We start from the raw sequence: 22,323 nt of genomic DNA, 5'->3' as shown, positions 1-22,323 counted from the left end.
ACACACTTCAGTGTTTAAGCTGCATTTACATTTTTTTTTATATCCAAACCACATAGAGAATATAAAATAAATATAAATGGCTCAAAGTTTTTTTAGGCCACAAAGTTTTTTAGGCCCATTTTTTTATTTTGTATTTAGCCTATTTTATTTTTTGGTGACAAAAAAAATAAATAAATAAATAAATAAATAAGTCTATGTGGGAAAAAAAAAAAATAAATAGAGTATATGAGATGACTGATAATGTTCGAGCTCCAGAAATTTGTGTGGCGCTGCAGAGATTCCAACATTCTGCACACACTAAAGGGCGGAGTTTAGACAACAACAACAGCAACAATGTACTCATTAAACAGAGAGAAATCCACAAATAGACACTAATACAGAAGAAACACTTGTTAACGCGTGCCTGAAATGATTGAAGTCAATGGCAAGTTTATCAGCAACAGGTCGACTGATACGTAGTGTAATGGAAGGCAGTGACGCAACCAACGACTTAAAGGCAGAGCATCTAACAATTTCTCTTTTTAATCAGCACAGTTTGCGTTTTTTTTTTTTTTTTACGTCTTAAGATGTTTTACAAAACTCATGTGGCTTACAAAACTCTTGCTTTTTAAATTGTAATCACAGCTGAATAATCTATGAAACAGCAGATGGTCACTACTCGCGCGCGTTTGTTTTGGACCAAGAACAGAATGATAACTTACACTGTAAAACCACGAGTTAAAGTCCAGCGTTGTTCATTGTTCCAGAACGCATACTGAACCGACACAAGAGAAAGCGCTTCAGTACCGTTACCCCTCTGTTTCCTCATCTCTCACATCCAGGAAGTGACCATGGGGCCCTCTTTCGCTCCTCCATAAAAGCACGTGGGTAAGTCCCGCTCTCGAGTCAACGTCATGTCAACACGTACCCTGGGGTGGTGAAAACATTAAAGTATTGAAGTTTTTAAATATTAAAGTTTTCACAATATATACTTATAGTTAATATTATGAGCCTATTGTGTTAATATGGATGCACAAGGAATTACACCATAAAAAGACGTATTGTAAAATATGTACATAAGCCTGTTGAAGTATTAAAATCATGTAATTTTTTTTCGTTGCTTGTTTTTTCTGCCCTGGTTTTAAGAATGTGCAGCTGCGACTAGATGACTACCGAACGACAACCCACACGGTGTCGCTGTCTCACCAAAGTTCAGCCATATAGTCTACAACTACACATTGGCAATACACTACAACCCCCGTTGCAATCATCCGTTTGTAGGATCTTTTTGCAGCTTTCTTTTTTACGTTATTTTCCTGAGGGTTCAAACAATGCGGTTATTATTGAGAAAAAATATCCGGTCAAGTATATTTTTTATTTTTTAATATTGCGAGACACGTTCATTTTTGTGAAACTTTCGTCTCTCACGTGATTCATATAATTACTTTTAAATAAAAATTAAGAATTTGTCAAGTGAGTAATTTTTTTCGTTTGTCTTTTTCTCAGACTCGATCAGCGCAGATTGCACAACAACGTAGTTGGCGGTCATTATCAGATAAGTACATTTGACACATTTGCAGCCTCTTATAGCTACAACGTAAACTAATTAATGGATCGTTTAAAGTTGGTTCTGCAATATTTCCAGTCAAATTCTGAGTCTATTTCTAATGGTATCTGTATAATATTGTCACTGATAAGTGTCAAGTTGTATACGAGTTTTGATTTCAACTGCCCCTGCTGAACACAATACAACAAGATGTACTCACTGGGGGTCGTGTTCGTGCCTCCAATTATATTGTTTCTTTTGGGAGTTTTAGTCAATCGTCATACAGGGGTGCTGATGGAAGAGTGGGTAAAGACCCCTAGGCAACAGGACAAAAAATCCAGCAGTGGTGAAGTAAGTTTGAAGCTTAATAATATTACTAATTTATTATTAGTATTAATCATATAAAAATATGTATATTATTCTTCTCCCAGATTTTTGCTGTCATCAATGTTGCAACGGGCCCTTCTGGCCCCCATGGTCTGGATTCTGATGACACTCTTGGATGGAAAATGTTTCATCTGCATTTAGTATGAATGTAGACCCTAAATATTTCACAGGAATACCAAACAGCACTGGCCTCGAATTGATCAAGATCATGGCTAAGGTGCCTTGCAAAGAAGATGTTATCTTCAAAAACAACAGTTTCCGGAAAGCTGTCTCACGCTATGTGCGCTGTTATTCTCATTTACTCATTTACCATTTTTGCGTGCATTTTTTCAGTGCTTACATTGTCTTTAGTCAGTGATGTCAATCTTTTTTGACGTGATAACTGCCAAGTAAGATTGAGCTGTACAAGGTTGACAGGAGCAGACCTTTAGCAAATCTGTAGGTGGTTAAAATCCTTTCATGCTTTGCATAACCAGAAGATTCATCTATTCTTCTTGTGCAATGTATTTTCTTCTCTAAGGCTATAGGGTGGTCAATCCTCCTTTTCTTCATATTTTTGGGCGCTATGGGCCGTGTCCTCAAGCCTTGCTTCAATCACGCCACTTTTCTGCAGACACGCTACTGGAGCAATTACTTGGACATTGAGCAGAAGCTCTTCGATGAGACTTGTGTCCTTCATGCCAGAGATTTTGCCCGAAAATGTGTGGTGCAGTTCTTTGAGAGTATGCAAGAAGATGTGACCGTGAGAATGGCCCTTTCAAATACACTCAGACCCAGTACAATCCATAATGAATATGAAGAGAAGGAAGAGGAACAGCTGCATGGTATAACCAGACAAGATCAGGTGGATCATTTACTGCAAACCTGGTACGAGTGCAAACCAGAGCTGGACGTGACCAAATATGGCCTATAAACCCAAAGTGTGTATCACTTGGGAAGATCACAATGGGAAGGCATTATTCTCTGAAATGTAAAACAGAGGGAAAAAAGATCTTACCTCTTAAATAAGAATGAATGTAAATAAGTGACTAATTAAATATGAATAAAATAATTGACCCTAGAATTGTAATAACTTGAGAACTAATTGACTAATTAATGTTAATTTAGAAGCAAAAGCCTAAAAAGCTGGATGTATAATTCAGGCCCCATAATTTTGAGGCAAAGATGCCTGGATGGAAAATGTTTCATGTGCATATTTAGTATGAATGTAGAACCCAAACATTGTTTAACTGTAATGTTACTATCAGATTAATGTCAATTCAAAAAGCTTTGTTTTAACCTTCCTCAAGTGCTTGGATGCAGGTGCATTTGAATATGCTGGGATTTAGTTTGTGTATTTTTGCATGTCTCTTTCCACACATTACACAACAACCTCATGGATATGGCTTGCATGCAAATTACTACAGAACCTCGGCAACACCTGAAAAAAATGTGTATGTAGTTCTCTGTATATATTGTGTATATCTATTATTAGCATTACGCAGTAAAAATGTTTATGATCTTAGCTGCATGGCAGTTAGACCACTGCATTCTGTGTTTGTATTGTCCATGTTTTGAAATGTACTTTTACCTTTAATACGCCTTTTGAGTAAGAGAGATTTTGTCTTGAAGTTATGTATTATGCCTGACAGTGAACAATTTAAGCACTGGACAATGCCAGGACAAAAATCACACCCAACTATTTAGATGAGGATGTGTTGGAGACTTTAAAGGAGGGGCCTGTCACTCACGTGCATCCATGCATGAAGGCGACCTCATGAACCTTTCCTCACTTTGGACTCAACTCTGTTCCAGCAGCCTTGTTTCTTTTTTCTCTGACAAGACAGAGCTAGTATTTGATTATAATAAGATCTATCATTTATTATTGCTCAACTTTACTAGTTCGATAAACTTTGATCTACTATTTTGCTCTAAAAGTTAAACCGACTTTTTGAAAATGGATAAGTTTCGGATTATGGTCCAGTTTTTGCAAGCCAACCAAGAGTCGTTCATGAATGGCATCTGTGGGATCATGGCTCTGGCAAGTGCTCAGATGTATTCCTCTTTTGAGTTCACCTGTCCTTGTCTTCCAGACTACAATTATGCGTATGGAATCGGTATTCTAATTGTTCCGCCAATATGGTTCTTTTTACTTGGATATGTACTCAACAACAATATATCAGTGTTAACTGAAGAATGGAAGAGACCGGTTGGTAAACGCAGGAAGGATCCGGCGGTTTTGCGCTACATGTTCAGCTCCATGACGCAGCGCGCTCTCATCGCTCCGGTAGTGTGGGTCGCCGTGACTTTAATGGATGGCAAGAGCTTTCTTTGTGCTTTCAGCGCCACCGCTGATTTATCCGAGTTCCTCAACGAGAGCTATCCAATCTTATCCAAAAAGGAGCTTGTGAAATTTCAAGCAAGGATTCCATGCGAAGACGTATTTGATGGACATGAAATTATTTCCATAGATGCGGCCACTAGGTATATTCGCTGTTTTTCACAGGTAATGACAAAAAAAAAACTTTCCTAAATTATCTTACTTATTAGCCCACTATTAACGCTGGGTAAAGCAATTTTGCAAAAGTAGGCTAATTCTGAAAGACTGCGCATATGGGTTATTATTAATTATGTTAATTATTTTGTAAAGGTAGGCTATACAGCGTGAAGCGATGCGTTGCTAAAGTTGTTTATCAATAGACAACCAATCATTAACCGCTTTAGTGCTTACCTCATTAAGTATTCATACGCTTAGCCTGAGGCTTCAGTTGACGCACTAGAAACAAATATGTTTGTAAGTTTTAAAAACAGGTTTTCATAATTATACAAAAAGACAGTCCATGATTAATTACACACACAGGTAAATTATATAGGCCAGGGATTTCAAAGTATAAAATAAATTATGTAGGCCTATGGAAACTGTATAAAACTGGACTATTATATAAAATATATGCATAGCCTATATAGGCCACAACTACAGTAGATAGCCTATTGTTTTGTTTTTAAATTAATCTTTTGCGATGTTTCTTTCTTTCTTTCTTTAGGCCTGTGGATGGAGCTTTTTAATGGTAATAACTATAGTAGCCTTCTTGATAAGGGCGATAAGGCCTTGTTTTACCCAAGCCGCTTTTCTTAAAACCAAATATTGGTCGCATTACATTGATACAGAGCGCAAACTATTTGACGAAACGTGTAAAGAGCACGCCAAGGGCTTCGCTAAGGTCTGCATACAGCAATACTTCGAGAGCGTCAGTGGGGAAATCGTTCCACAATCCCAGTTACCCACAAAGAAAGGGAAAGGTAAAAAAGACGATGATGATGGGGAAAAACAGAAGAGTGACGAGGAGAAGCTTCTTGGGATCCGTAAAGAAGAAGATATGAATAAAGTCCTTTGGAACTGGCATCTTTGTAAACCCGCACTGATGCTGACCAAGCGCCCTGAAGATATGAATGGACATGCGCACTTGGATACACTCAGCCTCTCAAAAGAGTGCAACCATCACACACCTGTGAAAACGACAGCTGTGGCTTACTACTCCAAAGTCTGACTTCGCCTGAATCGAATGAAGTGGTATTGCAGTAATCACTGTTAAGATCTCGTTTCTATTTATTGCATGCCCTTTCTTATTGTATATCCGCCTGGGACTCATAAGTCGCTAATCATAAGTTGTTTGTTAGGCCTACCATGAATACATAATAGGATATAATGGGCTTTTATGTGATAAAAGCAACACGCAGGTGTGACAATGACAATAATAATAGCTATGACGACGATGTTAATAATGAATGCCACTCTTTTTTTCTATGTAACAAATTAAGCTTTACTAAAATTAAGGTAGGCTATAGCTAAATTTAAATTAAGGAGGGGGCTGTTAATGTCATCAGTCATATCAAGGACATATCAGCATGTGTTAACATCACTCCGGAGGTATTTTTTCACGGTATTTAGCCCTATAGATATGTATACGTAGATATTTCATTAGTAACTGAGGAAATGAGGATTGTAGCATCTTCTAATATTTATGGTGAATGACGTCACGTTGTCCATTAACATTGGCACGCATCTACGTGCTTGGGGCTGTCGAATGAGGCATCTACCTGTACATATCTATGTTTAGCCCCGCCCACTAATGACAAGTTGGCTACTAAAGGATCAATGTAGTTTACCACTTCCTAAATGATGTTACTCAGTCACAGACAATGTTATTGTCCAACAGAACCTGCCGCAGCATTTGAAACTGTATAGCTTGCTTAGGCTTAACTGCTGAGTTTACAGTAGGGCCCGTTTCACTCGAGAAAAAAAAAGTAATACGTAATTTAGGTACGCTCTTCAGTTTAAAGCAGCAGTATTTATTATAACTTAGTTACATAAAAAATATTTTATCTGATTTTAGGATATCTCAAAGCAGTGGCTCTCGGCCAGGGGTCCAGGGCCCTATAGAGAGCCTCAGCAAACTTTCAAGAGGGCCTCAAGATTAATTAAAAATGATTTAAAATAAGACAAAAATAACTTTGGAATAAGATTAATCAAATAAAAATCAATATATTTCTTATTTGATTAACTCCTAAATTTGGGGAATTCTAAAATAATTATTTAAATTTGTAACTATAATTAGTTGCTTGTTTTAATGTATGGACACTATCCCAATTTCTGTAAATTGGCTTTGAATATTGTTTTGGACATTGGATGCAGTGGATGTAGTCAGAAAGGTTGTGAATGTGAACCACAATGGGTGTCACTTCAGAACTCACTTTTCTGTGTGGCTCTCCTGTGACCTGCCATGGGGAATCTGTTTCATCACATTGTGGTTTCCGAGACGATCTCTTTATTCTGAGATGTTATGTGCACTTCAGTGCTCCAATTTTGTATGTCTCCCTTATTAAACACACCTATTTTAATTAAAAGATCTGCAAAGGAGTGTCAGATAATTGAGACGTGCAAAATAAAAATAACTGGAACTTAGGAACCACTGTCATATCTATTTTTCTGGATCTCAGGAAGCAATTTATTTTGAAGAATGAGTTGGATGACATTTATATGTAGAGAGAGAGAGATGCTTAAAAAAAAATACTTTAGCCCAACCTGTTTTAGTTAAATGCTTAGTTCCACTGGGGCCAAAACCATTGTAATTGCTGTTGGTTATTCACTGCTTTACGTACATAACAGACAGAAAATACAGCTGTATGCAGACAGTTTTTTTGTTTTGTTTTGTTTTTACAATCTGCTTCTGATTGTACATAATTTAAAAACTTTTGTGGATGTTCAGGAAGACCATTTCTACTCCCTGCCAATGAAATGTAAGTCTTTATTTCAGAATTTATTAGATTTTTGAGCTAATATTTGGTTTTCGGTAATTATTTTGAGTGGCACATTGAGGTTTGAGGAAACTTTGCCCAATCAGCTGCTTTTATATGAAATGAAAGTATGCATTTATTGATCTAGAAATAGCATAATGAAGCTGTTTCTGTTTGCCCTTCTTTTCATGTATAAATGTGTCAAAGGACTTATATCTGTCTTTGTGAGGTTTAAGGTTAAATTTCCAGAGACAGTAATCTTCATCAGCGAAAAGAAACTAAGACAGAGAAACACGCCTATATCAAAATAAGATGTCTACTTTGCTCTCAGAATACAGCTTACTTCAAGAGTCAGGATGTTATGGTCTTCAGTGGCCTCATTGGTTTAGGAACAGTGGTTGGTCAGACAGCATATTACATCTTAGCTTTTCACTGTTCATGTCCATGAATTACCTGTACGGACTGACTGCCATTGGTGTACCAGCCCTGGCTTTCTTTGTCATCAGGGTGATGCTGAATCAAAATATCTTGGACACTGTCAGTGACGGACCAGAAGATGCAGGAAATTAGCAGTTGTTGCTCCTGTTACTGTAAATTCCCCACTGAGTGGGGAGGCATATATGTCTGTGATTCCAGTGAGTTCATGAACCCCTCATCTTTGGATGGCTTCTTTTCAACTACACCTGGTCCAGAGATCATGGCCCGGTTTCCATGCAAAGATGTACCTACTTCATATATGAACTACTCAGGAGAGGTTGAAGGCCAGTTAAAGTACGAATACCAGGTACTTGTCACTTTTTATAATGTTGTTCAATTGCTTAATTGTTTGAACACTTCTGATGCACAACCTTTTTTTTTTTTTTTCATCAAGCTTTCGGGCTGGTTGCCTGTGGGAATCATCTCTCTCTCTATCTTTGTGCTCCTCTGTCTGAAAAATAGCTTTTCTTCTCTTGGATATCATCAGGAGGTGTACTGGTCCCAGTACAACAAGTCCCCAAACAAGCTCTTTTCCATCTTACAGCTGAAGTACATGCTAAATTCTATGCAGCTGAAAATGTCAAGAGTTTCTTTGGCTTTGTGGCCTTGGAAAATAAAGAGAAGCACACTGCGAGGTAATCAAGAACATCATCCCCAGAATGGAGTGGAACCGCGTCACAGGGTTTACATGTACAGAGAGACTGATGACACTCCCATCTACAGCCACTTAAACAAATGGGACATGTATATAAATAACCATGACTGTTAAAGCTGCGGTAGGGAACTTTTGACGCTCTAGCGGTTAATAAACAGAACTGCTTGCGTCTTGCGGAAGAACATCGTAGCCGGAACTACTTCTCTCTGTTTATGTCTATGAAGAATCACAAAGGTACTGGGTTATTCCACCGCGGTACCCCGAAGCAATCTAAAATAGTCTGAATATAAACACTTATTATAGGTGCACCCTAGTGATTCAGGACAAGCCAAAAACACGGTTTGGAAAATGGATTCATGGTGTACTCGCTTATTATGTACATTTTTCTATATTTTGAACACAAACAAAGTTACGGACCGCAGCTCTGATTGGTTATTTTTTACCGGGAGCGGATGACTTTCTGCAAATGGCAATAGGACCACTGGGAGGAGCCAGAGGAGCTTGATTTTTTTCACAGATTATCTGTCTCATATTCTACTGTCAGGACATAATGACAGGTTTAATAAATATGTAAAAAATATTTTTTTTTACAAAAGTTCCCTACAGCACCTTTAAGCAGCTGACAAAAAAATGGACATTTTATCCCATGAGTCTGACAAATTAGTGTCTAATTCATGAACAATTCTACACAACCAAAACGAATGTCTTTGACATCAAGAAACACCCAAGAAATGTGTGCCACACAGACCATAAAGAAAATAATTTTAAAAATATGTATTGTTACATAAATTATTGTTATGTAAATAAAGTAAAAAAAGGTTTATAATTGTTTTTTTTATTTCTAATGCAAAATAGTTCTTCTTTAAAAAATCTCATAATTTTTCTGAGAAAAAATAAACAAATGTTTAAAGCTCATATGCCTACTAAATGTTATCTCTGTTGAACATCAATTTTGGAAGCACATAGCTCAATCAAGTCAAGTCAAGTCAAGTTGAGCTTTATTGTCATTCCGCTACATGTGGGGACATATAGTGGAACGAAATGTCATGCCTAACATGACCACGGTGCTACATAAATACAGTCATATGACAATAAAAGAAAACAGTATAAAACTATTCACAACTAACCTACTGACATATTTTGAATATGAATATACTATATACAAATGTTTACCTATACAAAAACTTTAAAAGAAAAAGAAATAACACTTTAAATGCTTCACATAATACTGTACATGTGCAAAGAGAAACATCGTAAGTCAAGCAGCTAGGGGAACAGTGCAAGATGATTTGTAGTGCATAAGCATGTAAACAAATATTACTTAGTCTTTTTGGGGATTATGTATGTACATCAGTTTGTGTGAAAAGTGTATAGTGCGCATAGAGGAGAACTGCGCAAAATAGATTTGAATTAAACCCAAAAAGTTGTTTCAGACAGTTTTTCCTGTTGTGGTAAGGTTGGGCGGGAGGTAGGGGGTTTGTGGGGTGTGTCAGAGGAGGGCAGGGTGATTTTGAGTTCAGGGCTCTCACAGCCTGGGGGGAAAAGCTGTTGAGCAGTCTGGCGGAGTGGGCTCTGATGCTCTGGTACCGTCTTCCTGATGTCAGGAGCTGGAAGAGATTGTGGGAGGGATGGGTGGGGTCCTTCATGATACTGTTGGCTTTGCTGGAACATTGTGTGAGGAAAATGTCCAGGATGGAGGACAGAGGTGCACTGATGATCTTTACAGCTGTGTTCACTGGAGGGCCTTGCGGTCTGCTGCACTACAGTTCCTGTACCAGACAGTGATGCTGCTGCTCTCTTTGGTTCCTCTGTAGAATGTGGTGAGGATGGGTGGAGGGATACTTGCTCTTTTCAGCCGGTGGAGAAAGTGTAGCCGCTGTTGTGTCTTCTTGAAGTGTGTCATGGTCTTGGTGGTCCAGGTGAGATCATGTGCACCCCCAGGAATTTACTGCTGCTGACTCTGTCTACAGTCGAGCTGTCAATGGTCAGTGGGGTGTCCATAACAACCTCCTTTGCCTTCTCCACTTTGAGGGATCACCATTCAGCCAGTTGTGCCACTTCTTCTCTGTAGTGTGTTCATCGCTGTTGTTGAGGAGACCTACCACCGTTGTGTCATCCGCAAACTTGATGATGTGGTTGGAGCTGAATTTGGCAGTGCATTTATGGGTCAGCTGCATGAAGAACAGCGGGCTGAGCACACAGCCTTGTGGGGCACCTGTCCTTAGTGTGGTAGTTCTCGAGGTGTTGTGCCTTACATGCACTGACTGAAGTCTTCCAGTTAGAAAGTCCAGGATCCAATTACAGAGGGAATTGTTAAGGCCCAGCAGATTTAGTTTATTAATGAGCTGTTGTGGTATTGTTGTGTTGAATGCTGAGCTGAAGTCAATGAACAGCAGTCTGACATAGGAGTCTTTATTTTCTAGGTGGGTAAGAGCCAGGTGGAGGGTGGAGGAAATTGCATAATTTGTAGAGTGGTTTGGACGTTATGCAAAATGGAGTGGATCAAGTGTGTTGGGGAGGCTGGTTTTAATGTTGTGCATGATTAACCTCTCAAAGCACTTCATCATGATTGGAGTCATTGCTATTGGGCAGTAGTAAATATGTAAATAAAATGTAAAATGTAAATAATGTAAAAAAAAAAAAAAAAAAATGCCCATTGGATAATTTGGCCATGTGTGAAGCTAAAAGTTTGTTGTCACAAACCCCCCCAAAATTAAAATAAATATTGCATAAATTAGAGGTAAAAAATTATATAAATACTGTTCAGCTTCTTGCACAGACCGATCATTTTGTGCCTTTACACATCAATGTATCACAGGCTCCAGGGTTTAATTTGGTTTTGTTTGTGTATATTTATGATTATTATTATTATTATTATTATTATTATTATTATTATTATCATTATATGTTTTAGCCGTGACTCCCATCCACATAAAATATAAGACTGACAGACTGCAACGGTTTCAGTTAAAAATCTCAGTTTGTGTTCTACTGAAGAAACAAAGTCACCTACATCTTGGATGCCATGGGGGTAAGCAGATAAACATCAAATGTTAATTTTTGGGTGAACTATCCCTTTAGGGGTTGACAAATGCTGTATTTTTTTCAGAACAGTATGCAGAAAATAATAATGCTTCCTAAAAGATATCACTGAATAACTGTCCAAAAATATCACACTGTTCTTTGTGACATCACTATTTGTAATCAGCTGCAGTTCAGATTTAGATTATCCATCAGAATGCTTTTGATAGGATTTATTAATTTTTTTCCCTGTCAGTTTGTACACGCATTTATAGCTGGAAAATTATAGCGTTATAGACGATAAATTTGGAGCGTTTATAAAACAATTTTGCCGTTACCAGTTCACACAGTCAACCGTCCTAGAGATAAGAAGAAAATTACTGAGAAAATTAAAAAGACCAGAATGGACTAAAAAAAAAAAAAACATTAATGAACAGCGTTGAGGGTTTTCAACACCTGGAGGGATCTGACAGCAACAAAACGCTTTATACTCAGTTTGCTTTGCTCTTGACAGGTCAACATATCATTGTTACCTTTGGTTTGTATTTCGTGTTTCTACGTGCAAGTTCTACAACTAACAAATATTAAACTACCTTTAAATATTTCAAGTTCAAGTACGTAGATGGGTCAACAGATTTATGTGTGTAACAAGTTAATGGTCCATTTTATGTCAAAACAGACACTTATTAGTGTGCGATTAAAATTGTATTTTACATTATTTTTGCCCATTTTTATAATTGTGCAATTTTGTATTTAAAAATGAATATCTATTCGATCATATGAGAAAAAAGTTAAAATTATATAAAAATTTTGGAGGTGGGGGTTTTAGTTAAATGCTCATACTTTCCACTGGGGCTGGAACCAGATATAGATCCTGCTGATGATTCAGTGCTGCATGCACACAAGGGACAGAGCGGAGGAAAGACCTCACTACTTCAACACAACATAAGCTACCTACAGAAAACTATTTTGTTTTAAGGACTTCTTCTGCAGTCTGCATTTGTTCGTACATATTTGTAAAACTTTTTGGTTGTTCATCAAGACCTTTTGAACCTTATTGCAATGGAATGTAAGTCTTTCTGTTTCTAAATAGTTTTTAGGTTCTAATCTGGCCTCAGTGTCATGCTGATACTTGCCCAGAGGGTCTTTGTTCAAAGAACTTTTCTGCATGAAATTTGAGTGTATATCTCATAATATTCAGATTTGTACACATGCATATTTTTTCATCACTAAGGGAAAGTTATTTATTTTTCATTGGCTCAAGTTAAAAAAATATTGATGTTAATCGTTACCCTAATTCTTATTTATTTATTTATTTTTACAGGTGAATGAATTTTTTTTTTTTCAGGTTGCCTTCGTTTCTCTAGTTTTTAGAGTCTGTATCTGCTTTTCTGTATGATGGTGTCAGATAAAAAAAGAGGACTCTTCAGTCTTCTGTCTTTGTTAGTGTTTTAGGTTTACTTTACATAGACTCTCAGAAAGACTTTGTTTAACCTGCATTAATTCACACTGAGAAAACCAAGATGGCTGCAATAATCTCAGAAAACTTAAAATTCGTTGGGCTCTTCTTCAAGAGTAAGAATGTCGTGATCTTCAATGGCCTGATAGGTTTAGGGACAGTAGCCAGTCAGACAGCATACAATATTTTTGCATTTCACTGTCCGTGTTCACCAAAGAAGAATTACCTGTATGGCCTGGTAGCCATTGGTGCACCAGCTCTGGCTTTCTTTGTCATCGGGGTGATGCTGAATCGAAATACTTGGGACTTTGTGTCAGAGTGCCGCACCAGAAAATGTCGGAAATTATCATTGTCTGCTGCTTTTGCTCTGTTGGGCTCCATTTTGGGCAGAGCAGTTGTTGCCCCCATCAATTGGTCAGTTATTTCCCTCCTGAGAGGGGAGGCGTATGTCTGTGCTTTCAGTGAGTTTATAGACCCCTCTTCTTTGGATTATTTTCCTTCTACTACAAAGACTCCAGAGATAATGGCCCGATTTCCATGTAAGGATGTACCCGCTCCATTTATGAACTACTCAAGAGTGATTGAACGCCAGCTAAAGTATGAATCCCAGGTATTTATCAATTTAATATAGTTTTGTGATTGTCTTTAATTAAATATACACTTCTAATTTCATTGGGCATTTACTCAAATTTATGAAATACATAACCTCATTTTTTTCTTCTTTTATAGTAAATAATGTAAATAATGCACAATTCTGTACATAAATCTTATTTGCATATGTGCACAACATTATCACTATTATTATTATAATTTAAATGTTATTTCTGTTGTCAATGTCATAATATGGGAGTATATATGTACGTTTGTACCAAGAGCTCCTAAAAAACACAACAAATTCCTCGGCGTATTAAGCTGATTCTGATTCTGATTCAGATTTTCTCTATCTAGTTGTTAGGCTGGATGCTGGTGGGAATCGTCTCCCTCGCTGTCTTTCTGCTCCTCTGTCTGAAACACTGCTGCTCTACCCTTGGCTATCAGCAGGAGGTGTACTGGTCCCAGTATCGTTCCAGCGAACAAGCTCTTTTCCAGCGTACAGCTGAAGTACATGCTAAATACCTTGCTGCTGAATGTGTCAAGAACTTCTTTGGCTTTGCGGCCTTGGAAGATAAAGAGAAGCAACTCCTAGAAGACTGTGAGGGAATCAAGAGCATCATTCCCAGAATGGAGTGGAACCGCGTCACAGGGGTTTACATGTACAGAGAGACTGATGACACTCCCATCTACAGCCGCTTAAACAAATGGGACATGTATACAAAGGAGAACAACTGTTAGGCAAATGGAAAACATTTGATATATTCTTCATTATTCATACATTCATACATAATTTTTTTAATTGTTTTTATTGTTTGTTGTTGTTCCTTCTTCATGGTAAACATGCTTGACTGTTGTGTTTATATTTAGCACTGAAGCCTGTAATTCAGATTGTTCGGTTTCTTTCTTTCTAGAGAGGTGATTGGCAGCTCAAATTGTAATATTTTGATAACACACAATTAACTATTTAGCATCTCTTTTAAGAGACATGATGTACTCTCGGGTTGAGATGACCTCTTGTTATACTTTGCAAAGCATTAAGTGTATCTGACTAATTAGTGTCTAATGAATTAATAATAATGCTTGCTAGAACATATTTGGTATAATACAACACACTGAAAAGTACGCTTTTCCATAAAGATGGGAAGAATTGTTTAAATGGCATTATTAACTACTACTGACATCTAATTATTATTATTATTATTATTATTTTTTTTTTACATTTAAGAGAGTTAGCAGATGTTTTTATGCAGAATGAGCTAAAAAAAAACTAAATTAGCATCACATACAGTATGAAACCATTGCATCTCCAAACAGATGCAAGCACACAATTTGTAATTCTGTCTACAATTAAAGGAATTAAAGAAGTATTGTTTAAATAAAATTGTTAATAATTTTATTAATAAAATTGTCAGAGGGGTTGTTAATTAGATGAAGTGAATCCTTTCAAGATATCGGATTATGGGCTCAGTTATCTGAAGCTGAGAAAGATTTGGTGCTTCACAGTTGCTGGGTGTACATCCAGTGCATTGGAAGCAAATTTACAAAGATTTCATTTTTGAAAATTGCTTATTGCTTTTCTGTGTAAAGTTATATACAATCTTGCAACTTCATTGGCATGACTGCATTGCCATAAACTGCATTGCCATTTGAACACCTTTAAGCATAAATAATACTCAAAACCAATGAATTTCTAATAAGAATTGAGTTCTAATAAATAAATAAATAAATTCTAATAAAAGTCGTTTCATAAATTTATAAGCTCCACATTTATTTTAAATCACCCAAAATTTTGCCCCGTCTCACTTTAATTTTTTCCCCTTCTTTTTATTAAAGACAACAAGGCCAAACATTTCTGTCAGTCAACATTATGCCACAAATGTTATCAATTGAGCTTATTTTGACATCTGCAGGGGGTTTTAGCAAAAGCACCTTTTACATAACACACTGATAATGCGCAACATGAATCAGCAGTATATTTTCTGTCCGAACATGAATTAAAAAACCAGTAAACCTGTTAACTAAAACTGTAATTAGCTGTGTTTTTTTATTTACTTTTGCAGTGACAAAATGACTGGCGTTTTTTTTTTTTTTTACGGTGGGGTTGCTCTAAGAGTATCCTCCTGAGATTCTATTCTATTCTATTCGATTTTTTCTCTCTTGCTCCACGCTCTCATTGTTTTCCCTCTGTAGTCGCTTGCTGTTTTCGTGACTACCAGTCAAGCAAAGTGAATCAGCCTTCATTCCCCTCCCACCCTTGTCTTTCACAGACTCATCAGGGAGAGTCTGACTCGGCCTGCCTGTCTGCTCGCCTGGCCACTGTCACCTCCTAATAGCTTTCAGCTGGAGAGAAGAAGTATGAAGAGAGGGCGCACAGAATAGAAAGGGAGCGGGGGAGAGCGAGGAGGGGGCGGGTGAAAGGAGAGCTGTGATCCAGACAGCGAATCACATGAGCTGAGATCTGTTTACAAACTGAGCAGGAGAGAAGTCATCGGCACCATTATGTGGAGGCAGGGCTACTGGAAAAGGCGACAGGAAACGCACAGGAATCTCATCACTTTGTCTGGGAAATGCATTTTATCCTTTGTGTCTTTGCAGCGGAGAAGCCAGACCAGATGGTATGAGAAAGACCCAGCGTTGAATGGGCTGCATTCACAAGCTCTCGCTCTGACGGCTGTGTGCCACCGCTCTTCCTCTTCCTTTGTTACCGAGGAAAACGCTTGAGTGTAACGTTGAGGTCGATAATCTTGAGGGAGAAGACTAGAGGAAAGTGGCTGACGGCAAGAAGGGGTGAGCCTTGTGACAGTGTTTTGAAGACAGACAAAGAATTCTGTGACTCTCTGTGATGCACATTCTCTCTCTCGCTGTTTTGTTATCGTGACTCTACAGAGAGATAAAAAAAAAGAAGAAAGCCAGTGACAACAACTTCAGGTCAAGCGGAGGTTGATGGGAATCCATTGTTTGTGTTAAAGACACATTGCCAATCTTTCATATTCTGTGCTGCTGCTTGTTTTTGAATCATGATTTTGGAAAAAAAGAGTGCTCTGTGTTCTTTTAACTTGCCTGTGGTTGAGCAAAACCTAGATACCAAGAAGTAGGTGTTGGTTTGTTCCCGTGTTGACACCGGTTTTAACAATGACTGACTTGTCTTTGTAAATATTTCAACACAAAGAAAATACAAAATCGTCCTGCCTTCCTCCGTGCACTTGTAAGGAGCTGCTGGGTGATCAGAATGTGTTAACCAGAGGCGCTGAAGATTCTTAAGCCTTGTTTTTGTGCTAGGAGATTTGGGAGTGTAAAACTTGTATTATTCATCTGGTTTTGAGTGAGGGGATTTCAGCACTGTCTCTTTGGACACAAGTTACTGGATCATTTGGAGCAATCTAGCACCTCTCCAGTGGTGTAACGGTGAGTATGAATCATAACCCCCTCCTCTTACTCTTCTTCCTTTCATTTCTAGTGGCTACATAGTCTGGCCAGCTCCCTAATCATGTGTTATTCACAGAGCCCCAGACCCTCCCACTGGTTTTCTACCAATAATGAACTAAAATCCTCTTTATATTACTAACACCAACCCCTTCACCCAAAAACCCAAGCCTTTTTACCTTTCTTCTGATTGCCACACTCTCTTCTAAGACCTGAACTTGTGTGCAACCTAGAGAGACAAACTTTCTGTCTGTATCTATTGTGTTAGACACACTATTTTGTGATCGTTTGGCACCATTCGATTCCAAGGTCAGTTATTATTGTTTCCCCCCCAAATAGTGCTTCCTGCTTGGGTTGGTGAGGCTTTTACTTCTCTTGCCTCCCCCTCAACCCCGCACAGACAGACCAGATGGTGGCTTTATGACAGAAAGGGTGCACCACTTTCTGCACAGACAATTGGCCAAGCTTCACTCTCTTTGCCAAACACTCTCTTGATCTCCCTTTTGAAAATGCTAATCTCTATACAGTAAGAACAATGTATAATGAAATGGTTGAATAATAAGATATTATCCATTACTTGCATTTAAAAGGCTTGAAATTCTGACACAGAATTTATAACTCTGACACAGAATTTATAACTCTAAATACTGTTTAAATCATTGTTAGCCATTGTTAGTACATTGTCTCTCCATCAGGAACTAATGGACCACAAGCAGTTGTTTCTGTTTTCTGAAGCATTTGAAAATTGTAGTTGATTGATATAGTTAAATTGTATGGTCTGTTAACCTTTTCCTTTTTCTTGACATCTTTATGGGTAACAGCAGACTGGACTAAAATAAATAAACTTTTTATTTATTAAATCATATTTAAGAGTAGTGGTTTGATATAAAGCTATATATCATTTTTAAATGTAGTTTAATAATTTTTTTTTTTTTTTTTTTTTTTTTTTTGCCAAGCACAATAACATCCTTTCTTTTCTTCTGCCATTGTGCTTCAGCACAATGGAGCGTTTCTTGTCTGCTTTTGTTTAATCTGCAAACACAGTGAAATGAAGTGAGGATGTCTGTTCTTTATGCTAACAGTGTTTGGGTCTAATGGCAGCTTGAAAATACTGACCGACATTCTGAAAACATTCATATTTTCAGAGAGCCCAAGAGGAATATTGATTCTACCAAATTATATAGACAATTGATTCGTTTTGGATACAACTAAAAGCCTTGTAACATCATGCTGACTGGGTTTGTGTTGTTATTTACATGTATTGTCTTAGGATAGACAACAATGGTTTAGCCTACTGTATATGTTCACTGCTCAGGAAATTCTCCCATGTGTGATAAATTAGCTTGAATTTAAAAGTTAACATGGTACACTTATTTTGGGGGTTTTGGAAGACTTCTTCAAGATGTGATTAAGTAAATAAACATCTAGCTATTTCAATTAATAAAAACACAAGATGATTTTGACAAGTTTTTTCCATCACCACAAAGACGAAAAGATGGTTGCATCAAATTGCCTGTAATACATTGAATGAAAATTCTTTTAAATTTTGTATGTGCATATTACTGTAACAGCCATAGTAAATGCATTGACATAATACTGTTGAATTTTACACTCCTAACTTTTATGAGAGACAGAACCTATAGGTGCCATTTATAATAACCTTCAATAAACTGTACAGTAACTAATGAACTTTAAAACAAAAACTATTGCACTTATCTGTTGAACACATCACCCGACACCACTTGTGACATCTCTTGTTTTTCAGTTTTAAAAGATGTATTACAGTGAAAAGTTCATGCTGCTCAGCGAGGTCCAACATTGAGAGCAGTGTTACATTGAGTTGAGAAACACGAGGACAGTCTGCAGGCTCACAGTATGCAATATGCATGCAGGGGCCACTGAGAAGAGTACACTTGATAATCACAGTGATGTGAGTTGTCTTTCAAGGGTCCGAAAGAAAGAAATATGCGACCCACTCACCTAACAGATTTATGTTGTATGAGTGATACTGATAATCAATGTATATGCTTTTATTACATATCATTTTTTATTTATTTTACTGATAAAAAAAAGGATGAGCAAAAATAAAAGCTAAACAGTCATGAGTTCCCATGACTCCCACCACTAACAAATATTTTTGACCAAAATCCATGGTTTTCTTTGTTCTCTTGCAGCATGCCTGTGTGACGCAGACTAACAGATTACAGACAGTTTCTGCAAAATGACCTCAGAGATCACCGGCCGTCTTCCACTCAATGTCTATGTCATCATTCTTGGAATAGGCCTCTTCATTTTCATGTTGAGCATGATCTTCTGTTGCTACCTGTTCAGGTATCATAAACTATATAACAGTGAAAGTGTTGTGGATATCTTCACAAAATGAAGATACAGTAAACAGCTGTATTAAACATCACATGGCAAGTGTATTTATGTAGTATTTTATTTCATATGGTAATTCATTGTCCTTTCCATAGGCATAATAAAGTAAAAAAATTTACTAAAAGTCCATTTGAAATGATGAAAAAGGAAAAAAACTAGAAAAATAAAAATTAAATTTAAAATGAAGGAAAATAAATTAATAAATAAATGTGAAAACCTGAATGCATTAATACAGTGCAATCCGTATATTACAGAACATTAAACTGCTGTAGTGAAAGAATGTGAAGGTAAACAGATTTATTTTTAATTTTTAATGTATGCCTTATTTTTATATATTTCACAGATTGAGGAGACAGGGCACACAAGAACAATATGGATATAATGAAGTAATTTATGTATTTTTTAATATATATTTGTTATATATATATGTGTGTGTGTGTGTGTCTGTGTATAAACACACTCACAGATGCATATAGTAATTATAAATAATATTAATAATTAAACACCTTTTTTTCTTACAGGTCATTCTAAAAGGTCCAGGGAAAAAATTGAGTCTTCTTGGAGTAAGGAACTACCAAAAAAATACCTTTAGTTCACTCTAATGTAAAATCTGGCATTTCTATAATTTACTCACTCATGTTATTTTAAACTTGTGTGACTTACTTTCTTCCGTTTATCACAAAACAGCATTTCAGGCTGAATAACCAAGCTGATTCCGTCCTTTATTTAATAAAAGTAAAACAGTTCTAACATCAACTCTCATATTCCTTTTATAAAAAAAGCAGCTTGAACATTCTGCTGCATAATATTTATTTTTTTTGTTTTGTTCCAACAAGGTTTGGGATGACAGAGTGAGTAAGAATTTACAATTTTAGCCAAATATCTGCATTATTGTATTAACAATGGTTGGAACTATTACAATTTTTTAAATAAGAAAATAAAAATAATTCAATAAAATATAAATTAACTAGTAAATATACATGAACCGAAAGCCTCTGACTGTCTCTGTTCACTTTGCAGCAGACCTGTGCAGTTTGCCTGGAAGAGTTTCGAAGCCGGGATGAACTAGGGGTTTGCCCCTGTTCTCATGCATTTCACAAAAAGTAAGATCTTTCACCATCTTGTGACACTACCCAGCCTTTCTCATTATGTTTCTGAATTCTGAAAATAATACATTAGAATTCTGTAAACACTGATTGATTATTTTACAGTATGAACATTTAAAACAAAAATGCCTTTAAGAACATTCAAGCATGTATATTCCTGACACACAGAATGCTAATAGAGGCACTAAAACAAGAACCACAAATTAAGCTGTCAAGGCATTGCAACTTAAATATGAGTATTAACCTTGAGTAACATCTGTCAGACTTTTGTTTTTCAAAAACATCTTGCAGTTTCAGCCTGTCAACTTGTGACGAGTCTATAGCTGCTTCATAACAGACCCTTCTCTCCTCTTTTCACTTTATCTCCTGCTAAGGTGTCTGGTGAAATGGCTGGAAATTCGCAGCGTCTGTCCCATGTGCAACAAGCCCATCTGCAGGCTCCAGCCAGACCCTCCGCAGGGGACCGAGGGGCCCCAGAACCCCCTGGACGTGTGACAGAAGAGGGGTGACACAGCTCAGAGATAGGCGGGCTCTCATACATCTAAGAACAGCATTAGAAATATTACACTACTGGGGTGGGCGGTCTAGTCCCAAATTAACAACAACCGTCCCTGTCCAGCAATCTGCAGATTTCTCCTGCATAGATGGGTTTGGGATTTTCCCAGTAGAACTGAACTGATGTGCCGTGTTCTTGGTCATAATGTAGCTTGCAGCAAGATAAATTGATCACTTGTGGACTCCAAACAGACAAATATTCAGACCAGGACAGTTGCACAAAACAGTCTGAACGGACACTGTGCAATATATGTGAATTTACAGAAGTCCTCTAAGATAGACTGTGGTAACTATTACTACCATTAAGAGTCATGTTTAGGAAGACCCAGTTACAGAATCCAAAGTGAGGAGCAGTTCACTGGCTGACCTTAAGGATCTGTGAGCTCATCGTATAATACTCTTGCCAATATTTTGATGTTTGACACTCAGAAATGTGTTTATTTTGAGTCACGTAGGTGTTTTGTGAGCTTGAGAGAGCTCATGGCCTTGATAAGGAGAACCCACACTGTAATGTAGAACCCTCAGGGTCAGATTGGATGATATTCTGCCTAATTTATGTTAAAGGGATGGTTCAGGAAAAAAATACTATGGAAGTCAATGGCAACCACCAACTGTTTGATTACCAGCAATCTTCAAAATATCTTCTTCAACATGTTCAACATGAGAAACCAACTCCGACAGGTTTTGAACGACATGAGGGTTAGTAAATGATGACAGAATTTTCAGTTTTTGGTGAACTATCCCTTTTACTGTTTTGTACTGTATATTGCTCACAATAAAAGTTATGATGGAACCAGTTTTTGTGTTCATTCACAATGTAAAATAATACACATTCCCATAAATAGAAAACATCTTTATTTCAGATTATTAGCAATGTTAGCAAAACATTTTAGATGGCTAATTTGAAAAAATGATCAGCATGTTTCAGTAAGGTCATCTGAAAAAAAAATAAATAAATAAATAAATTAAAAAAAAAAAACCAATATATATATATATATATATATATATATACACACACACACACACTATTGTTCAAAAGTGTAGGGTCGGTAAGATAAAAAAAAAAAAAAATCAGTACTTTTATTTCATTTTTTTTAGTACTTAGCTACTATTTATTTAAATTGAACAAAAGTGGATTGTGTGGCACCGAAGACTGCAGTTATGGCTGCTAAAAATTCAGCTTTGTCATCACAGGAATAAAATACTTTTTAAATGTATGAAAATAGAAAACTATTACTCTGAATTGTAAGAATATTTTACTGCATTTTTGATTAAGCAAGTAACACTTTGGTGAGCCTAAGCAATTTCTTTCAAAAACATAAAAATAAAATCTGTTTATATATATGGCAGTTGTTGTATTCAGAGGGAACATTAACGAAGATATATTTCTAATGCTGGAAAGGGCCTTAATTTGTTTGTGCTTTTCACTGTGAACATTCCCCTTTAAATCCTATCTATCCTTCCTAGA

At 36.9% G+C, this 22,323-nt stretch overlaps 3 protein-coding genes and 3 pseudogenes across 6 annotated transcripts; 5 read left to right on the top strand and 1 right to left on the bottom strand.

The window, feature by feature from the left end:
* LOC113113247 (regulating synaptic membrane exocytosis protein 1-like) overlaps positions 1–808 on the bottom strand; it is a 4,984-nt pseudogene extending 4,176 nt beyond the window's left edge.
* Positions 809–1,492: 684 nt separating this feature from the next.
* On the top strand, positions 1,493–3,073 carry LOC113113175 (calcium homeostasis modulator protein 3-like; annotated as a pseudogene).
* A 678-nt stretch (positions 3,074–3,751) lies between these two features.
* Positions 3,752–5,831, top strand: LOC113113174 (calcium homeostasis modulator protein 1-like). The gene is made up of 2 exons (XM_026279348.1): positions 3,752–4,397; positions 4,936–5,831. Exons 1-2 carry the CDS (start codon positions 3,849–3,851, stop codon positions 5,437–5,439), a joined length of 1,053 nt encoding a protein of 350 aa, XP_026135133.1. The 5' UTR covers positions 3,752–3,848; the 3' UTR covers positions 5,440–5,831.
* A 1,513-nt stretch (positions 5,832–7,344) lies between these two features.
* LOC113113246 (calcium homeostasis modulator protein 2-like) lies at positions 7,345–10,543 on the top strand (annotated as a pseudogene).
* Positions 10,544–12,681: 2,138 nt separating this feature from the next.
* Positions 12,682–15,034, top strand: LOC113113173 (calcium homeostasis modulator protein 2-like). Its single transcript, XM_026279346.1, has 2 exons — positions 12,682–13,408; positions 13,747–15,034. Exons 1-2 carry the CDS (start codon positions 12,863–12,865, stop codon positions 14,128–14,130), a joined length of 930 nt encoding a protein of 309 aa, XP_026135131.1. The 5' UTR covers positions 12,682–12,862; the 3' UTR covers positions 14,131–15,034.
* Positions 15,035–15,790: 756 nt separating this feature from the next.
* Positions 15,791–21,648, top strand: LOC113112668 (RING finger protein 122-like). Of its 4 annotated transcripts, none has more exons than XM_026278432.1 (7): positions 15,791–16,797; positions 18,581–18,745; positions 18,990–19,146; positions 19,538–19,580; positions 19,716–19,757; positions 20,215–20,297; positions 20,675–21,648. In XM_026278432.1, exons 3-7 carry the CDS (start codon positions 19,037–19,039, stop codon positions 20,793–20,795), a joined length of 399 nt encoding a protein of 132 aa, XP_026134217.1. In that variant the 5' UTR covers positions 15,791–16,797; positions 18,581–18,745; positions 18,990–19,036; the 3' UTR covers positions 20,796–21,648. The 4 variants fall into 4 exon arrangements, with proteins under 4 accessions (XP_026134217.1, XP_026134218.1, XP_026134216.1 ...); XM_026278431.1 differs by lacking the exon at positions 18,581–18,745 and having other exon boundaries at positions 15,794–16,179; positions 16,279–16,797; XM_026278433.1 differs by lacking the exon at positions 18,581–18,745 and having other exon boundaries at positions 15,791–16,179.
* The last annotated feature ends 675 nt before the right edge of the window (positions 21,649–22,323 follow it).

The sequence above is a fragment of the Carassius auratus genome, chromosome 13 (assembly GCF_003368295.1).
Source record: "Carassius auratus strain Wakin chromosome 13, ASM336829v1, whole genome shotgun sequence".
NCBI classification, from domain to species: domain Eukaryota; kingdom Metazoa; phylum Chordata; class Actinopteri; order Cypriniformes; family Cyprinidae; genus Carassius; species Carassius auratus.
The sequence above is the reverse complement of the archived record's forward strand: the minus strand, read 5'-3'. Positions and strand labels throughout refer to the sequence as shown.

Coding starts and splice junctions, on each gene's coding strand:
- LOC113113173 (XM_026279346.1), top strand. CDS start 12,863: ATGGCTGCAATAATCTCAGAAAACTTAAAATTCGTTGGGCTCTTCTTC. Junction 13,409..13,746: donor AGCTAAAGTATGAATCCCAG/GTATTTATCAAT, acceptor TTCTCTATCTAG/TTGTTAGGCTGGATGCTGGT.
- LOC113112668 (XM_026278433.1), top strand. CDS start 19,037: ATGACCTCAGAGATCACCGGCCGTCTTCCACTCAATGTCTATGTCATC. Junction 19,581..19,715: donor AACAATATGGATATAATGAA/GTAATTTATGTA, acceptor TTTTTCTTACAG/GTCATTCTAAAAGGTCCAGG. Junction 20,298..20,674: donor TCTCATGCATTTCACAAAAA/GTAAGATCTTTC, acceptor TCTCCTGCTAAG/GTGTCTGGTGAAATGGCTGG.
- LOC113113174 (XM_026279348.1), top strand. CDS start 3,849: ATGGATAAGTTTCGGATTATGGTCCAGTTTTTGCAAGCCAACCAAGAG. Junction 4,398..4,935: donor ATATTCGCTGTTTTTCACAG/GTAATGACAAAA, acceptor TTCTTTCTTTAG/GCCTGTGGATGGAGCTTTTT.